The following is a 14,907-nucleotide window of genomic DNA, read 5'->3' on the forward strand; positions in this document are numbered from 1 at the left end:
ATTCTGAGGGGGACATGAAAGTCTGCACCAAATTTCAAGACAGTCCATCCAATTGTTGTTGAGATATGTCACTAAAAAAATGTCTGTCTCTCGGAGACAAAATTTAAGTAGGATTCATCCTCTGTGGACTATGAATTTCTTTACAAAATCTCATGGAAAGTCATCCTACATTTGAGTCTTGACCAACGTTGTGGACTGACTGACATAGCCATCCCTTGAGCCATACTGAGCTAAACATAGGGTGGCGGTTGTTAGTTGGACAGGTCAACCAATGGGCTAAACATATATGCAAACACATACCAACATACTGTCCACATAGATTGACAATTTACTGTTTAATTAGTTTGTGCAGTTTCCCATTAAAGGTAAAGAGGGAAAAAATCATCAAAAAGAGTAGAAAAACCAAAACTCCACACAGTGCTGTAATTTTTTATAGTAATAAGGAAATGACACCGGATGAATTTGTCTTTTTCCCCTTAGGGGACTTTACCTTTCAGTGTCGGTGCAACAGCTGTGACCCGGCCGGGGCGTTGTGCCGGAGCCAGGGGAGCAGCGGGGCAGAAGTGTGTGTTGCACGCCCTGGAAGTGACAGGCCTCTGGTGGGGCAGGCAGCCAGCTGCGGGGCGACCTTGCCGGAGACACTGGATGGACCGAGTCTGGACGCCTCCCCCACAGGACACAGAGCACTGGGACAGAGGAGAGGTAGTAGAGAAACAGTGGAGAGAAAGAAACAAGAGCAGCAGAATGAGAGGGAGAGATATGAGGAAAAGGTACAGTGATATAAATAGGAGACAGAGATCAAACGCTGAAGTACATGGAGGAAAAGAAAATCATCATAAAAGGAGCCGAAGACGGATGGAGGAAAAGTCTAAGCAGAGACAAAGAAGAGATGAAGAAAACAAACATCCCATCCAGCATGTACTTGCCCTCCAGCGAGCTGTCAGGAGATATCTGCTCTGGTGGAAACGTACAGGGATCACAAACTTGAGATCAAGCAGAATAAGACACAGTGCTATAAGAGGTTGCCCTTAAGACTTTTTGCATAATAGATGATATAACACGTAGCCTACACAACCTGCCCCAGCAGAAGCAGAAACAGAGTGGAGCTTTTGGATTATATCTGAGGCGCCTTCCACACAAAGACTCTGCTGTGTCTGTGAAACCACCTACACTGTGCAGTCTGCCTCTGAGTATTTTGGTGAAGCAGAGATATTGGAACACAAAAGCTACTCATGGTCATCTCGTGTTGGTTTATTATTTGGCCCAGACCTTGTGTTGCCTTCCTCATCATGGTAAGGCCTCCCAGAGAAAGGGGCCCGGGGCCTCATTACAGAAACATCCTAAATCTAAAATCTTAACTCAGTTTAGGGATTACATTAAGGATTTTTGGTATTACAGAAACATGAGACCTGGTTAAGATTTGCCTAATGTGAATCAGAAATGTAGGGCAACCTTATTGTTACTGTCTGTAGGAACCTGGAACTCAACAGTAATAATAGGAATCAATAATTCTCTCAGTGTAAAATAACAATAAATATTTGGTCTAATTGAAGTTCTCACATTTTCAATAACTGTAATATCACTTCTTATTTTACCCTTACAGATATAATCTGTTATTATGATGATATTAGTGACAAATATTTGAACTATTTTTTTTTATGGGAAAGTTATTTATCCATAAACAATTTTTTTTTCTAATTGCATACTTTTCCTCTCTTGCTCTGACAAACAACAAAAAAGCAACAGATTTTTAGAACATTACAAAAATGTATTTGGTAAATCCCCTGATGTGATATAAACATTAATTATTTTTTGTTTGGTTTTGCTTTTGTTTCTGTCCGTGTCCACTCTTTTTTTCTCTTTTTTAAAATTTGATGTATGTATTGCGATTATGATTATTTAGTGTCAGTTATCTGTGCTCTCATGTATGTTAAGGACCAACTAAAAGAAAACTGGATATGCTAACATAACCATCAACCCCACAAACTCATGTAGTAAGCTGTCAATGTATACTCATACAACAGTTCATATTTTATCTTACAAAAAAAAAGGTTCATATGATATCTAATGGATTAACACCTGACCAATGGCATCATCAGGCTATGAAAATAAATTGTGATAGACATTGGTCTCCTGGGAGAAAGTCATGTGCTTTGTGACAAATACACCACTAACCTGCCTGCTTACATGTACTTTCAGTCTTTTTACTACTTCCTTATTCCTGTCAGACCATTGCTCACATGAGGATTACACATGAATTACTGTCTTGTTGTTAAATGTGTATCATACAAATTATGGTGCATTAGTTTTCGATGGTTTATGTACAAACAGTGCACGAGAACAGCTTGTAGCTGTTGTGTATGCTGCTTGACTTAAGAAGTAACCCTCAGTTTCATCACACACAGACTCCGCCCTCTATTGGAGTATATGGATAATACTATCCTCCAATCAGGCACAAATTTGTTCACTGAAATTTGCATTATTGAGCTAGGGTTACAATAATGTAACCTCTGTTAGTACTAGGTCGTAAACTGGTTTGTTGTTTGCAGCTTATAGACACATGTTTTCTTTCATTTTTGCTCTCTCGTTTTTAGTTATGGAAAGAAAGACCCTCCACAGTAAATGCAGTATCTCTCTGAGAGTCCCATGGACTCCAATTCTGCATGTGGAGAAATGCAAAGCTTTTAAGTTCTGACTGTCTTCAGCTGTCCCCCCAAACAGAGATAGATGTCCATTTAAATGATGTGAGATCTAAGTGTCGTCATGGTTATGAAGACAAATTCTAATTTGAGCATCCAGCCACGCGTTGCATGTCCCGGGATGCAATTTAATATCCATGTAGTGCACTTCACAATTTTGCGGTGTGTGGGAGAAAAGCTCCAAATTGGAAGACTGTCAGCTGGAACGCACGCAGAGCACTAAAAGTCTCTCATGTATACAGTTTAGGATCAAAGCCTGAACAAATATACCTGTTGCCAGGGAGAGGAGTACCAGCCTAAGACCACAGCGCTGGAGCTGGTTCTGCCAGGGATTACCCGAGGGAGCTCTGGGCACGGACCTCGGTTGCAGCCCTGCTGGAGATCCACCAAAGGTTTAGCCATGTTCCTGCACCTCCGTATGGGAAACTCCACAAACCTGTGAGGGAGAGGACAGATTGTCAGCTCAAAATGACTTTTCCTACAGAGCTTCCAATTTTGAAAACATTCTGACTCTGAGGATGGTACACAGATGACTCAGCGGGGTCTTAAGTGTGTGTGCAGATCTATTAAAGTGTCTTGGTGTGCAGCTGAAGGCACATACCCTCCCTGAGAGTCTCTCTCCCCACAGCGAAGCTCTCTCTTCTGGATGCCTGAGCCACAAGACTTGGAGCACTGAAACAGAGTGCAGGCAGGAGGGACAATTCTACAAAATGAACTCTGGGATTATGTGTGTGTGTGTGATGTGGCAGGTTCCCATAGCAGCAGACACCACAAGGTCACTTTTTGTTGTAGTAATAGAGCCAAAATACTAAGTGCTCTGCTGAGTATTTTTCAGTCATTACATTTGATGAGCAGACAGTGCATATGCTTGTGTGTGAATGTGTCTGGCTCTTTTTCAAAATCCAAACCACTATTCTGGGAGCTAGGTATCTTTAATGTGTTTTATCTTGCTAGTTTTGTGCTGCAAACCTGACCTTACACTGACCTTGTTCATTCCAGATTTAACAATCTCTCTCTCTCTCTCTTAAACTACTGCACTTAGCATAAATGAGAAGAGAGATGAATTTAAACCACAAAGGCAGGAAATAGTTCACACACACACACATATATATATATATTATATACTTATATAAATTCATAAAAACATAAATTAAACATCCTATAATTCCTCAAAGAATGTATGCAACACTTCACAGTTGTTTGGAGGCCATTAATTAGCTTTGGAGAGTGAATCCTTGATGGAGTATGTTATCTCACAACATAATATGTTGGCATTGAACCTTTCTATAATCTCAGCAGAAAAGTGACAAGTGTGCTGAGCAATGCTGGTAATATATTGTGGAAATTTCATTAGATTGACCTGTATCTTCTGTAAAAGGGTCAGCTCAAGAGCTCAAAATGACATCTTACAATCGCTTTGTCCAACCAACAGTTCAAAACCAAAAGATATTTTATTGGCATTATTTTAAAGGTCAAGTGCCTAGGACTTAGGGGGATGTATTGGTGGCAGTGGAATATAATATAAGAAGTATGTTTTCTTCAGCTCATAATCACCTGAAAATAAGATTTCTAGTTTGTTGGGGTTTTTTGCTACCTTCGAATAAGCCATTTATATCTATAAAGGGAGCAAGTCCTCATTTGTTGGAGATCTACAGTATGTTTCTACAGTAGCCCAGAATGACAAACCAAACACTGGCTCTAGACCAATCTAGGGTCATTCACGTTTTCATGTCGGCCATTTTAGTTGGAAGCCCATCTGCAACAAGCAGCGTCGGAAAAATAATAATTTGTAACAGGAAACCAGTTTAACCAGTGTTTTTGCTGGTTTAAATCACCTGGTCAATTTGTTTTGGAGAGGAGGAGACCTCTGCTGATAATTCGGCTCCCAGTCAAAACCCCCTGAACAATGAACACTGTAGGAATTCTAACCAGGAGAAATTTTAGTTGGTTGCAATCTGTAATTCTCACCACTAGACAACACTAAATCTCCTGAAATCTTACATGCCTTCCCCTTTAAAAGGGGAAAAATCCTCACATTTTAAACAATCATTGATCAATTTGATCAGTTAACAAATTATTAAATTGTAACCAGTTAACCAGTTAAATTGACTACTTATCTTCGCATTAGCTGCTTTAATCTGTGTGGTACTTTTCCATCTTGCATTGGTTGTAAACAGGTTTGACACTTTGAAACAGATAGCATGAAAAGTCAGAGCTTCAATCACCTTCATTGTACAGGTTTTTTGGGTGTTTTTTTGTTGTACATAATGAGTTTTTCCTTTTTTCTTCTACTTCCAGTCCAGTTCACCCAATTCCCGAATTTACCACTTTGCCTTTCAACAACTTCAGTGAAGGGATGTGAAGTTGAGCAGAGCTAATAGTGCTGATATCCACTCCAAATTAAGTTTTGATGTTGCAAGGCATTCTGGTCTATTGAGGCTGCTGGCTGTGAAACTGCCTTTTTTCTGTTGTATGATGGATTTTTCCCCGAATGATTGTAAAATATGTTTCGAATAATGAGACCACTAGCGAGAAGCATTTGTTTTCTTAACTCTGAAGGACTGACATCAGAGCTCGATGTTTACTCCTGGCAAGCCTGTAAATCATAGCTAAGCCAGAGGTCTTTTAGTGTGAGGTGATGTCTTATAAGTTTGGAGTGAGACAGACACACCACCAAGCAACAAAATTGACCCACAAAGCAAAGTGTATCATTGTTCCTTCTAATAGATTTCAAGTGCTTTAGAGTGGATATTTCCTAAAAACTATAGGATTATGGTTAGGGTTACCAAAGGGTATGCACCATAATATCACCACGCCATGGGAATCAGCCAACATTGTTTTTCTTATTTTGCACACTGAATGAATATTAGATACATCAAAAAGCATTGTATTCCATGACTCTATCAGTTTGCATAATATGATGTTAATTCCACTTGTCTCCAAGAGAGACTTCTATGGGCAAATCTACATATGGGCAAATCAGATATCAATATAAAAAAAACTATATTGTGCATCCCCAATTACAATTTCTAAGGACATTTCACTGGTATCACTCCTGCTACTTGTGCTTCATGTCTCTTTCTTACCTCTCCCCAGGGAGTGGGGATCCACTGTAGCCTTTCGTTCTTGGGGCAGCGTCGCAGGACGCAGGTCTCTTGGGCTTTGGGTCTGTGGTGCTGTCTGCACATGCTGTCAGGCACCACCACGGCTTTGGCCCCAGGATCTGTGCTGCGGCAAAACACGCTTCGCTTCCTCAGTCCACGGCCGCAGGTCTTGGAGCACTGTGAGTGGATGAAAACGAAATAAAAGAAGTCACGAAAGTCAAAAACACCGAAGAGTGCATCCTAGGGAGATTAGTCATTCAGTAGGCAAATGTTTAATGACAATACACATATTAAATCATACACACAAACATTAACTTAGTCTTACTTTCTTACGATTGCTTTAACCTTCAGCTTTCATCTCATCTAACGGAGGTTAAATCCTTGGCTCAGACACTATAAATAAATTTGTAATTCACTACATGGTGTGCAAGCAAACAGAAGGTCAGCGGTTTGATGACAGCCCATTATGGCCTAACATTAAATACAATAAACCAATAACTCGCCGATGAATGTGACCTCAACTCATCAAAGTATCCAGTGCTGCTGTAAACTCCAGGAGGCAGACGACAGAGTCAAACAGCTCTGCTGGGACTGAACACCACAGCCATCAGGGCAGTTTATCTGACAACATCACATCAATCTATTAGACAAAAGACACACACATCTGTGTATGTACATTTACATACACATCTGTGCTCTAACACACATCCCAGTTGCCCTTTTGTCACTGAAAGGTCTGATTGATCTTTTCAGGGCGAGTGGCCTTGCCTCTGCGTGACCGCCGACTGAACTTGGATTGGTGTGACAAAATAGTCTGGGCACACAACCTGAGCATCCTAAAGAGTGATGGCTGAATGACAGCTGAGTGTCTGCACTGCGCAGGTCACAGCAGCTAATTGTCAGATCTGCTGCCAGGCTATTAATATTGTATACAGGCAAATGAGCAAATAAAAGCGCCGTGTAGTGTGTGATGCACAGAGGAAGCAGCTAAAACAGTCCAATCATACTTGGTTAATAGCCACAGGATTAAATATCCTAATCAAATACTGGCTTTGCAAAAAACAAAGCAATACAATCCTGCACATTACCAGACAATAACTTATTATGAGCATTTCTGCGTGGTTGTGTGATTCGTGGGTGTGTCTGGTTACTGTATGCAAGAGGAGTTCATTCGGATGCAAATGATCAAATTAAATTGACCTAATTCCAAAGAAGGCCAAGGGTAGAAGGGGAGGCATTTCTTAAGATAACGATGAAAATTGAAGACTTAGATGGTTTTTCAATAATGAAAGAATGCAGATTGACAGGGAAAAAAAAGTTTAACAGTCTGACAAGTATCACATTTGTATAAAAAAAAAGTGGCACACTATGGTGTAGGTTGTTTTAAATCTTCTCCACATGTCCAACAGAGGGCAGCAGAGCGTTTGTTTTAGAGTGAGTGAAACGTCTGACAGCTTCCCTAAAACCCTGTGTGTGTGTGTGTGTGTGTGTGTGTGTGTGTGTGTGTGTGTGTGTGTGTGTGCGTGTGTGTGTGTGTGTGTGTGAGCGTCTCCTCTCAGGCACATTTTTCTGCCATGCAGATGTCTAAACATGTAAGTTTGCTTTAACCTGAAGCTGGCGATGCTCTCTACATGAGATTTAGCCAACAAATTGATGCTGGCAGTGGACACACATAACCTGTAAACCCTGACAGCAAAAAAAAAAAAAAAAAAGATTTTACAGCAAACAAAGAAAAAAAAGACAGAATTTCATCATCTTATTTGAAACATGTTTTCCCTTTAAACTCCCTGTCAGCACATCTGTACTTCTCTATGCTTGAGCATCGAGAATAAAAGGCCCTTTTCACATGTTACAGTAGGAAAAGCACAGGTGTACATAATAAAATTAATGATGGCTGAATTCCATTTAGCTGCTTCAGTTTCAAGGTCCTGGTGTTGTGCCCAGAGGCTCACTGTCATGCTGTCATGGATCAGGGACACTCGAATAGAACAAAGCCATTGTTAATTCTGCACAGTCGTAGTATGCCAATATAAATGTCTGCTGAGGGGAAAAAATCTGTAACAACTAAATAAATATCATGTGTTTGTTTTGTGCATACAGTGTAGCAAAAAATAATGGTATTTTGCATCAAAGATTTATGCATGATCTATACATGGTCAGATTCACTGTGTCAAGTGCAGACTTTGGAAGGTGTGCTTATAACTTAATCAGAGTAGAGCCATGAGTTACTATAGCTTCACAGACCAAACATCATACTGATATCTGTATCGAAAAACTCTTTAAAAAGCTGCTACCCAGCAGCCAGATTGCTTTTGTCTGCAGGAAAATTATAGCAGGGCAAGAAGTCCATATCATGGGTCTACAATAGGGGGGCCGGGACCCCTGCAAGGTTGTCAGAATTACTGCAGGGCATCTGCCAAATTATAGTTTGGTAATTGAAGTTTTAATTACAGTCCACCTCCCAAACTAACATGATGTACAGGCTATAAATATATGGATCTACATATAATTATTAATTTAATAGCTTAGTATGGTACGCACCTTAAAAGAGTATGTTTATAGGGGGCACATTAGGCCGCTCTACACATTACTGTTTTATATGAAACTCAATCAATTAAAATGTATGTAGTAACAGTCCCTGCTACATCCCTCTTTCAGCTAAGGGACCCCTGATCTTTAGCAATGTTAGCAGCCCTGTGAGGCTTAAGCACAGCAGCATATTAACCCTTTTAAATCTGAATTGACATCTCTTTTCTTGTGCTGCTCCCGGAAATCTTTCACAAGTATTTAAACCTTTGAAACCTTTTGGTTTGAGTTCTTTCAAAAACACAGGGGAAAAAGGCAACTTGGAAAGAAATACCCAGCAAATTACAAGAAATTAGTAGATTTAGAAAAAAATATTAAAAATAAGCCAGAGAAAAAATCTATTTGAAATAATCATATTTTTATGAAAAGTATTATTATCTTTTAATCACTTTCAAAAAGTATTTTCTTTTTTTTTTTTAGGCTATTTTCGTTTTTTTCTTCTTTTCTTGCTAGTTCGGGGGTTATTTCTTCATAAACTGCTCAATGCATTCATCCCATGTTTTTGAAAGAATTCAAGAAAATGTTTTTCAGATTTCAAAGGGTTACATGCTTGATGCTTTGCCAGTAATGTTGACCACATTAATTAAATGTTTTAGCATGCTAACATTTCTGAAATGACACAAAATACAACGATGGTTGACTGTCATTAGTTTTGCAGCTTTTTTTTTTAACTAAACTGAATTAAAACATATTGAAAGTTTGACCTGGCATGATAGATAAAAAGTGGCAAGGTCACCAGTGTTTTTACAATCCATTACTGTCTGACACATAAATGATCAGACAGTAATTCCCTCGAAAGTTGTATAGACATTTCACTGATAATCTCAAATGTCAATCTCTTGATGGGACAAAAGGAAAAGTCAGGGTATCACCAAAGTCATAGCATTAATCATCTAACGGCCATGATGTTGTGGCATCAAATTTTGTGCCAATCCATCCAGAGAATATAGATATATTTCACATGATAAGTTCTAGGTGTGTTGCTAGCGTGGATGAAAAAGTTTTCACAAAGTTTTTTAACAACCCACCTGTGACCAGGATCCAGTGCTCCACTCGGGCGGGCAGGCCTGGGTGTGGCAGGGCTGGACCTGTGCCGGAGAGATGACGGGGCAGAGGGAGTGCACTACCACCTCCTCCCTCTGATAGGTCACCTTCCTGAGGCAGCGCAGGGGCCTGGTCTGCTGACCTCCTCCACACGAGCGACTGCAGGGACCCCAGTCTCCTGTTGCCCAGCTGTGGTGGAACACCAAGACGAAATATGTAAGTGGTGATTTGGTATATGCTAAATTATACATACATACATTTGCTCATGTATTTGCACATTATACAGAGCTGCTGTAGAATAAATTCAGCCTCTGTCATCAGGACACCAACCACATTACTGAGCTCCTAATCAGGACAGCCAACCACAGGTTCAAACTCTAATCTGTGGCACTTATTTTGGGCTCAAACACACACACACACACACACACACACACACAGAAAAAAAATATTTCACTCTAAATTACTACTGAGTACTAACACACCAAAAACTTCTGAAAACCACTTATTATTAGGCGGTTAAATCTGGTGAACTAGCAGGGTTGTTCTTGTTTTTCTTAAAAGTTATGATTCATGAAAACCTTAACCCGCTGCTTTTTGGACACTCATAATATTTTCACACATTGATCTATGTCATTGCACAAAGTGGTAGTTGAGGACAAAGAAAATACACAGGCCAAAAATATATATCCATATCCATCCATCTCTCTCTGTGCTATTCTGATCTGAAACTAAACATGATGACCATATCATATATACAACTCTCCGTAACAGGTTTCCAAGGCCAACCGCAATATACAACATACAATAAGGCCAGATGGGGACTACAGTCCCTCAATTTTTTTCTTTTGTGTTGTCCTGTTTGTAATTCTTCTTTCTGTCTTTTTGTGTGTCTTCTCACCTGTCCTCTCTCCTGCTGTCATTTTATCTCCAATCTCCTTTCTTTTTGCTTTTTGGCCTCTCCTGTCCTCTCTCTTCTTTTGAAATCCTGTTTCGCCACTGATGAAAGCCTACTGCTGCTTCTAAAATAGCTTCTGTCTTGGCATTGGGGCTGAAGGGGGAGATTACAGCAAATGAGTGGTCTGACAACCGCAGGCTTAGAAGAGGGAGATGGAGAGATGGGCAGATGGCTCAGTCTGGTTCTGAGACGACATGCTACCGCAAAGACCATTCCTCCACGCCGCTGACCTGCTTCAGGGGGAAGAAAAATGCTTTCATTCTCTTTCAAACGCCACAGACAAATGAAGCAGCAGGACTAAACTGCAATTTGGAAATGGGACAGATGTGAACCTTTGGGACCCGAAAGCATTGGTTTGGGATTTCTGGGGACCGTTTGCTTTTTTTTTTTTTTCCTGTGTTTTGCCTGGCTTATAAATAACAATATATCATTGGGTAAAAGTGGCTTAAGTGCCACTCCGCTTCGCTGCAAACCACCACTGACCTAGCTGTAATTTGTATCTCTGAAATGTTTCAATAACTGACTTTTTTTGTGAGGTAGAGGAGTGCAATACTGCAGGGGAGGTTCTGAGAACCTCACACATGCATTTTTAGTTCCAGTATGGCTGCACACCAGCTACCACCTAATACTGAGTCTGAGGTAACTTAATCATATAGAAAATCTATGCCAAGCAGATTGCTATATTAACCAAGACTTTTAACAAAGTATTTCTTAAAAACACAGCTTTATACATTTTTACTTTTATGTGGTTTGGTGTACTTGACATTTCCAGTCTGCTCATTTTGCTTGTCTAAACATCTTCTCCATCTCTCTCTTTCTATATATTATTTTCTCTGCATTTTAACTCCAATTTGGTCCTACAGTTGTCCCATTAGGTTCTACTATCGGCATTCCTCTCGCTAAGTTCTTTGCCATGTTGGTATTTGGTAATGTTGCTGTAGTGCTCATTGAAGGTTTTTCTGGGTACAGGCAAGGTCCAACAGGCCCATTTGAAATCCTCACAATTGAGAAGCTGAAATTTGAGAATATTTGGTGTTTTTGTTTAAGTATGTCCACATGAATCTTAACCCTTTTAAATAGTTGTAGCAGTAGTAATTGCAATCAGTCACTGAAATAAAGATGAATGCTTGGACTTTGAAAAAAAAGAGAAACATGAAAAAAAGAGGAACAAATATACCTTAATAACCTTAACCTTAATAAATTAGAATGAGGTTAATTTCATGTTAGTTGGAGATATTATTTTGATAAATAAAGTGAACTTTAAAAAAAAGTTACTTGTAGTTTTTAAGATAATTTATAATGTATGTCCAGTGTAATGTAAAGTAAATGTTAAGTTTGATAAATACAGGTCCTGTTCAGTATCAACATATTTTGTCCCCATTTTTTCTGCACATCTCCTCCGGCACAGAAAAATGTCTCACTTTGATCTGTCTACATATGCTGCTGTGTGATGCACAGAGAAATCCCCAACCTGTGGTAAGTGACTCTACAGATGGCCTCTGCCAAGAGAGAGAGAGCGAAAAAAAACTTCAAACAGCAGAGGTGGAACTACAGAGGAAGAGAAAATGGAAAGGTAGACAGAGGTGGGGATGGGGCTCTGCTGTGGAGAAAGCAGGAAAAAAGACACTGACTTTTAAGAAAATCTATGAAATATGAGCATATCTCTTCCCAACTGCAGGCTGGGCTAGAAGATTGAACTGACTTTTTAAAATTCTCCCTGCGTCCCTTTTTTCATGTTCAGAAACTGCTGCTACACCACAGTTGAAAATCCCAGTTTTCCCTGACAGCAATATGGGGAGTGAAGTAGAAGGGGAGTAGAAGCAAAAAAGGGGGCTAGATGTGGGAGGAGGGTGTGTGTGTGTGTGTTGGTGGGAGGGAGTTGGCTCTGCATGGCTAGACTGGCCGGGCCCCGTGGGAATCTTGCCGTCTCTGCACAATAAAACATGGATAGGCCTGTCAGCACCCGAGATCCACGCTGCCGAGATAAGCAGGCACTTTTACATTCCCCCTCCTGTCAGACGCACACACTCGCACACACAGCGCACATGCATCCCTCCTCATTGTCAATTTTTCTTTTCTCCGCCGGGCTCTTGAATGCGTGCCCATACATCCTGGAGGTCTTAATGCAGTCATTAAAGCTTTCATGCTGCTCACTCAACTCAACTCTCTTCCTGTGCAAGCGCCCATAAATTGGCCCGTACACACAACCAGCTGAGAAATGGTGTCAGCTACTGTATAATAAGATCCATGGATGTCAAACTCTGCTTTTTATTCCCGAATGGACAACCACACCAATTTTATTTTTCTGGACTATACGATTTTCTTCGTTCAAACAAAAAAAAAAAAGGGGGGGTGGGGGGCAAACAAGGCTGTTTAATACCTTTCGCCAAGATAAGAGATATGGTATGCCCGAGATTAGGTGCAGGAAATGCCCTCTCGGGTGGTGGGAAACTTAGCGAGAAACAGAGGCTGTATGTCGGAGGTGTAATCGATAGCTGTCTGGCTTGTTCAACCCCTGACACAGGAGAAAGTTCAGTCTGGACTTGTTGTGGCATGGCTAATGGTGGACAAAATGACAGCATCACACAGACGCAGCTTGTTTTTATATTTTTACCCTTGAAGCCCAAATACATTATTTTGGCGTTGTATATCTGGAAAATGTGTGCATATGACGGTAACTGTGCATGCTGCCCTGTGTGTGTGTGTGTATGTATATATATATATGTGTGTGTGTGTCTGTGTGTGTGTGTGTGTGTACTCTCTCTGAACCCAAGACACGGTTCCCTGCCTGTTCTTTGGAGCAGCGCTGTAAATCAAGCTAGCTCCAGTTCCTGCAGCCAAAGGCCTACATAGGAGCAAAGCCATTTATTCAGTGCTGTTTCGACTTGTTACTCTGCTGCATTATAGCCTGGTTTCCTCCTTTTGCTTGCTGCACCAGTCCCCGAATGCACAGTCTCCTTTAAAAATGCATGCCATTAAGCACGACGTCTAGACAACTGAGATAAAACACAGGCATGATTTTGCTATCGAGTCAGAATTTTTGAGGGGGATGATGTGCGCTGAAAGCAACGATCACTCCGAGTTGGCTTTGATGTCTCCCTCCCTCTCTTTAGCCTTGTCTCTCTTAATTTGCCTCTGTCTTTCTTATTCTCAAGTGTTCGCTAAAGGGAAAGGTCCAGTCCAGACCACGAAACATCATGCCATATTTACTTCAAGAAAAAACCAGTCAGCCAAATTGGTTGAACATTGTGTCAAGGGGTTATGTTGGAATATGATGCTTCTGACAGGGCTGTAGCCAAGATTTTAGAAATGCCAAATTCTAAAAACTGTTTGACTAGCCACCGATCAAAAGTTCTCAGGCACTGCAGTGCTTTGAGATACATGCTAGTATGCCAAAATGCTCCCAGTGTGGATGTTAACAAGCTAGTTCTTAGCCTATAAAATGTTTACCATGTTTACATATTTGCTTGTTAGAAGGCTAACATTTGACAGTTTGTATTAAACTTACAGCTGAGGCTGATGGGAATGACTGGTGTTATCAAATAACTAATCAATTTTATCGTCGGTTCATTTTTTCTTCCTACATTACTGTTTCAAAGTTGTTTTAAAGCCTTTTCTACACTGCTAATTATACATAAAATATTAAGATGCTCACATTACCACCTCACAGTTGTGTGCTTCCACCAACAAGTCAAGTTGCAGTTCACACCCATGTTTGTCTCATGTTTGACTTATGTGTAGCCATGACAGTTGACAATTTATCAAACATGGACTCTTGATTTTGACCTTTGACCACCAAATTCTAATCAGTTCATTGTTGAGTCCAAGTTAACGTTTGTGCCAAATTTGAAGAAATTCCCTCATGGTGTTTTTGAGATAAAATGTTCATGTCGGATGGACTGATTGATGGGCAGACAAACAACCAAAAAACACAATGCCTCTGTCCAAGGTTGTTGCCAGCACAGAGGCATAAAAAAGTCAGAACCCGCCTTAAAAACCAACATTCTGTGATCGCGTCCAGCATGTCCTCATGTCATTTAACCACCCAGAAGCCCAGAAATTTTACAGTGGGCATGACCTTGATGACCTCAATGGTTCTGCTGCAGCCCTATTTACTGACCTCAGCTGAAGCCACAGCTGGGAGCACAGAGTTCAGTTTACTTTGAACAAGTGAAGTGCACTTAAAATAATGCATGCTTAAATCAAGTGTCCTTGACAGTAGTGACAAAAAAATAAAAGTTTTCTTGTATAATATAAAACATTCATTTAGGTTTATTTCTGGTTAAGACTTTCCAGGTTTAGGTTAAACCAAATGGTCTGCTTCTCATCCACCATACCCGAGAGGCAGAACAAAGCTCAAAATCATAGACACGAAGACAAAAAAAAACAGGTGTTACAACATTCTGTCAATTCAGAGTGATTCAAATCCACTTGACACACAGGTGGACATACAGCTGGAGAAAACATTGTAATGGAATAAGTAAAGACTGATGCACAGAGACAGTAGATAGGGAGGACT

The 14,907-nt window shown here is 40.4% G+C and overlaps 1 protein-coding gene across 1 annotated transcript in view; it reads right to left on the minus strand.

Moving 5' to 3' along the window:
- Nucleotides 1-14,907, minus strand: part of adamts18 (ADAM metallopeptidase with thrombospondin type 1 motif, 18) — a 74,340-nt gene that overhangs the window by 441 nt on the left and 58,992 nt on the right. The window contains exons 19-23 of the mRNA XM_042489163.1: nucleotides 9,418-9,622; nucleotides 5,786-5,980; nucleotides 3,301-3,371; nucleotides 2,970-3,135; nucleotides 491-686 (exon numbers count right to left, since the gene is read on the minus strand). Coding sequence (XP_042345097.1) covers nucleotides 491-686; nucleotides 2,970-3,135; nucleotides 3,301-3,371; nucleotides 5,786-5,980; nucleotides 9,418-9,622 — 833 coding nt within the window. The remainder of the gene's footprint in view (nucleotides 1-490; nucleotides 687-2,969; nucleotides 3,136-3,300; nucleotides 3,372-5,785; nucleotides 5,981-9,417; nucleotides 9,623-14,907) is intronic.

This window comes from Plectropomus leopardus, chromosome 1, assembly GCF_008729295.1.
Source record: "Plectropomus leopardus isolate mb chromosome 1, YSFRI_Pleo_2.0, whole genome shotgun sequence".
Lineage (NCBI taxonomy): Eukaryota > Metazoa > Chordata > Actinopteri > Perciformes > Serranidae > Plectropomus > Plectropomus leopardus.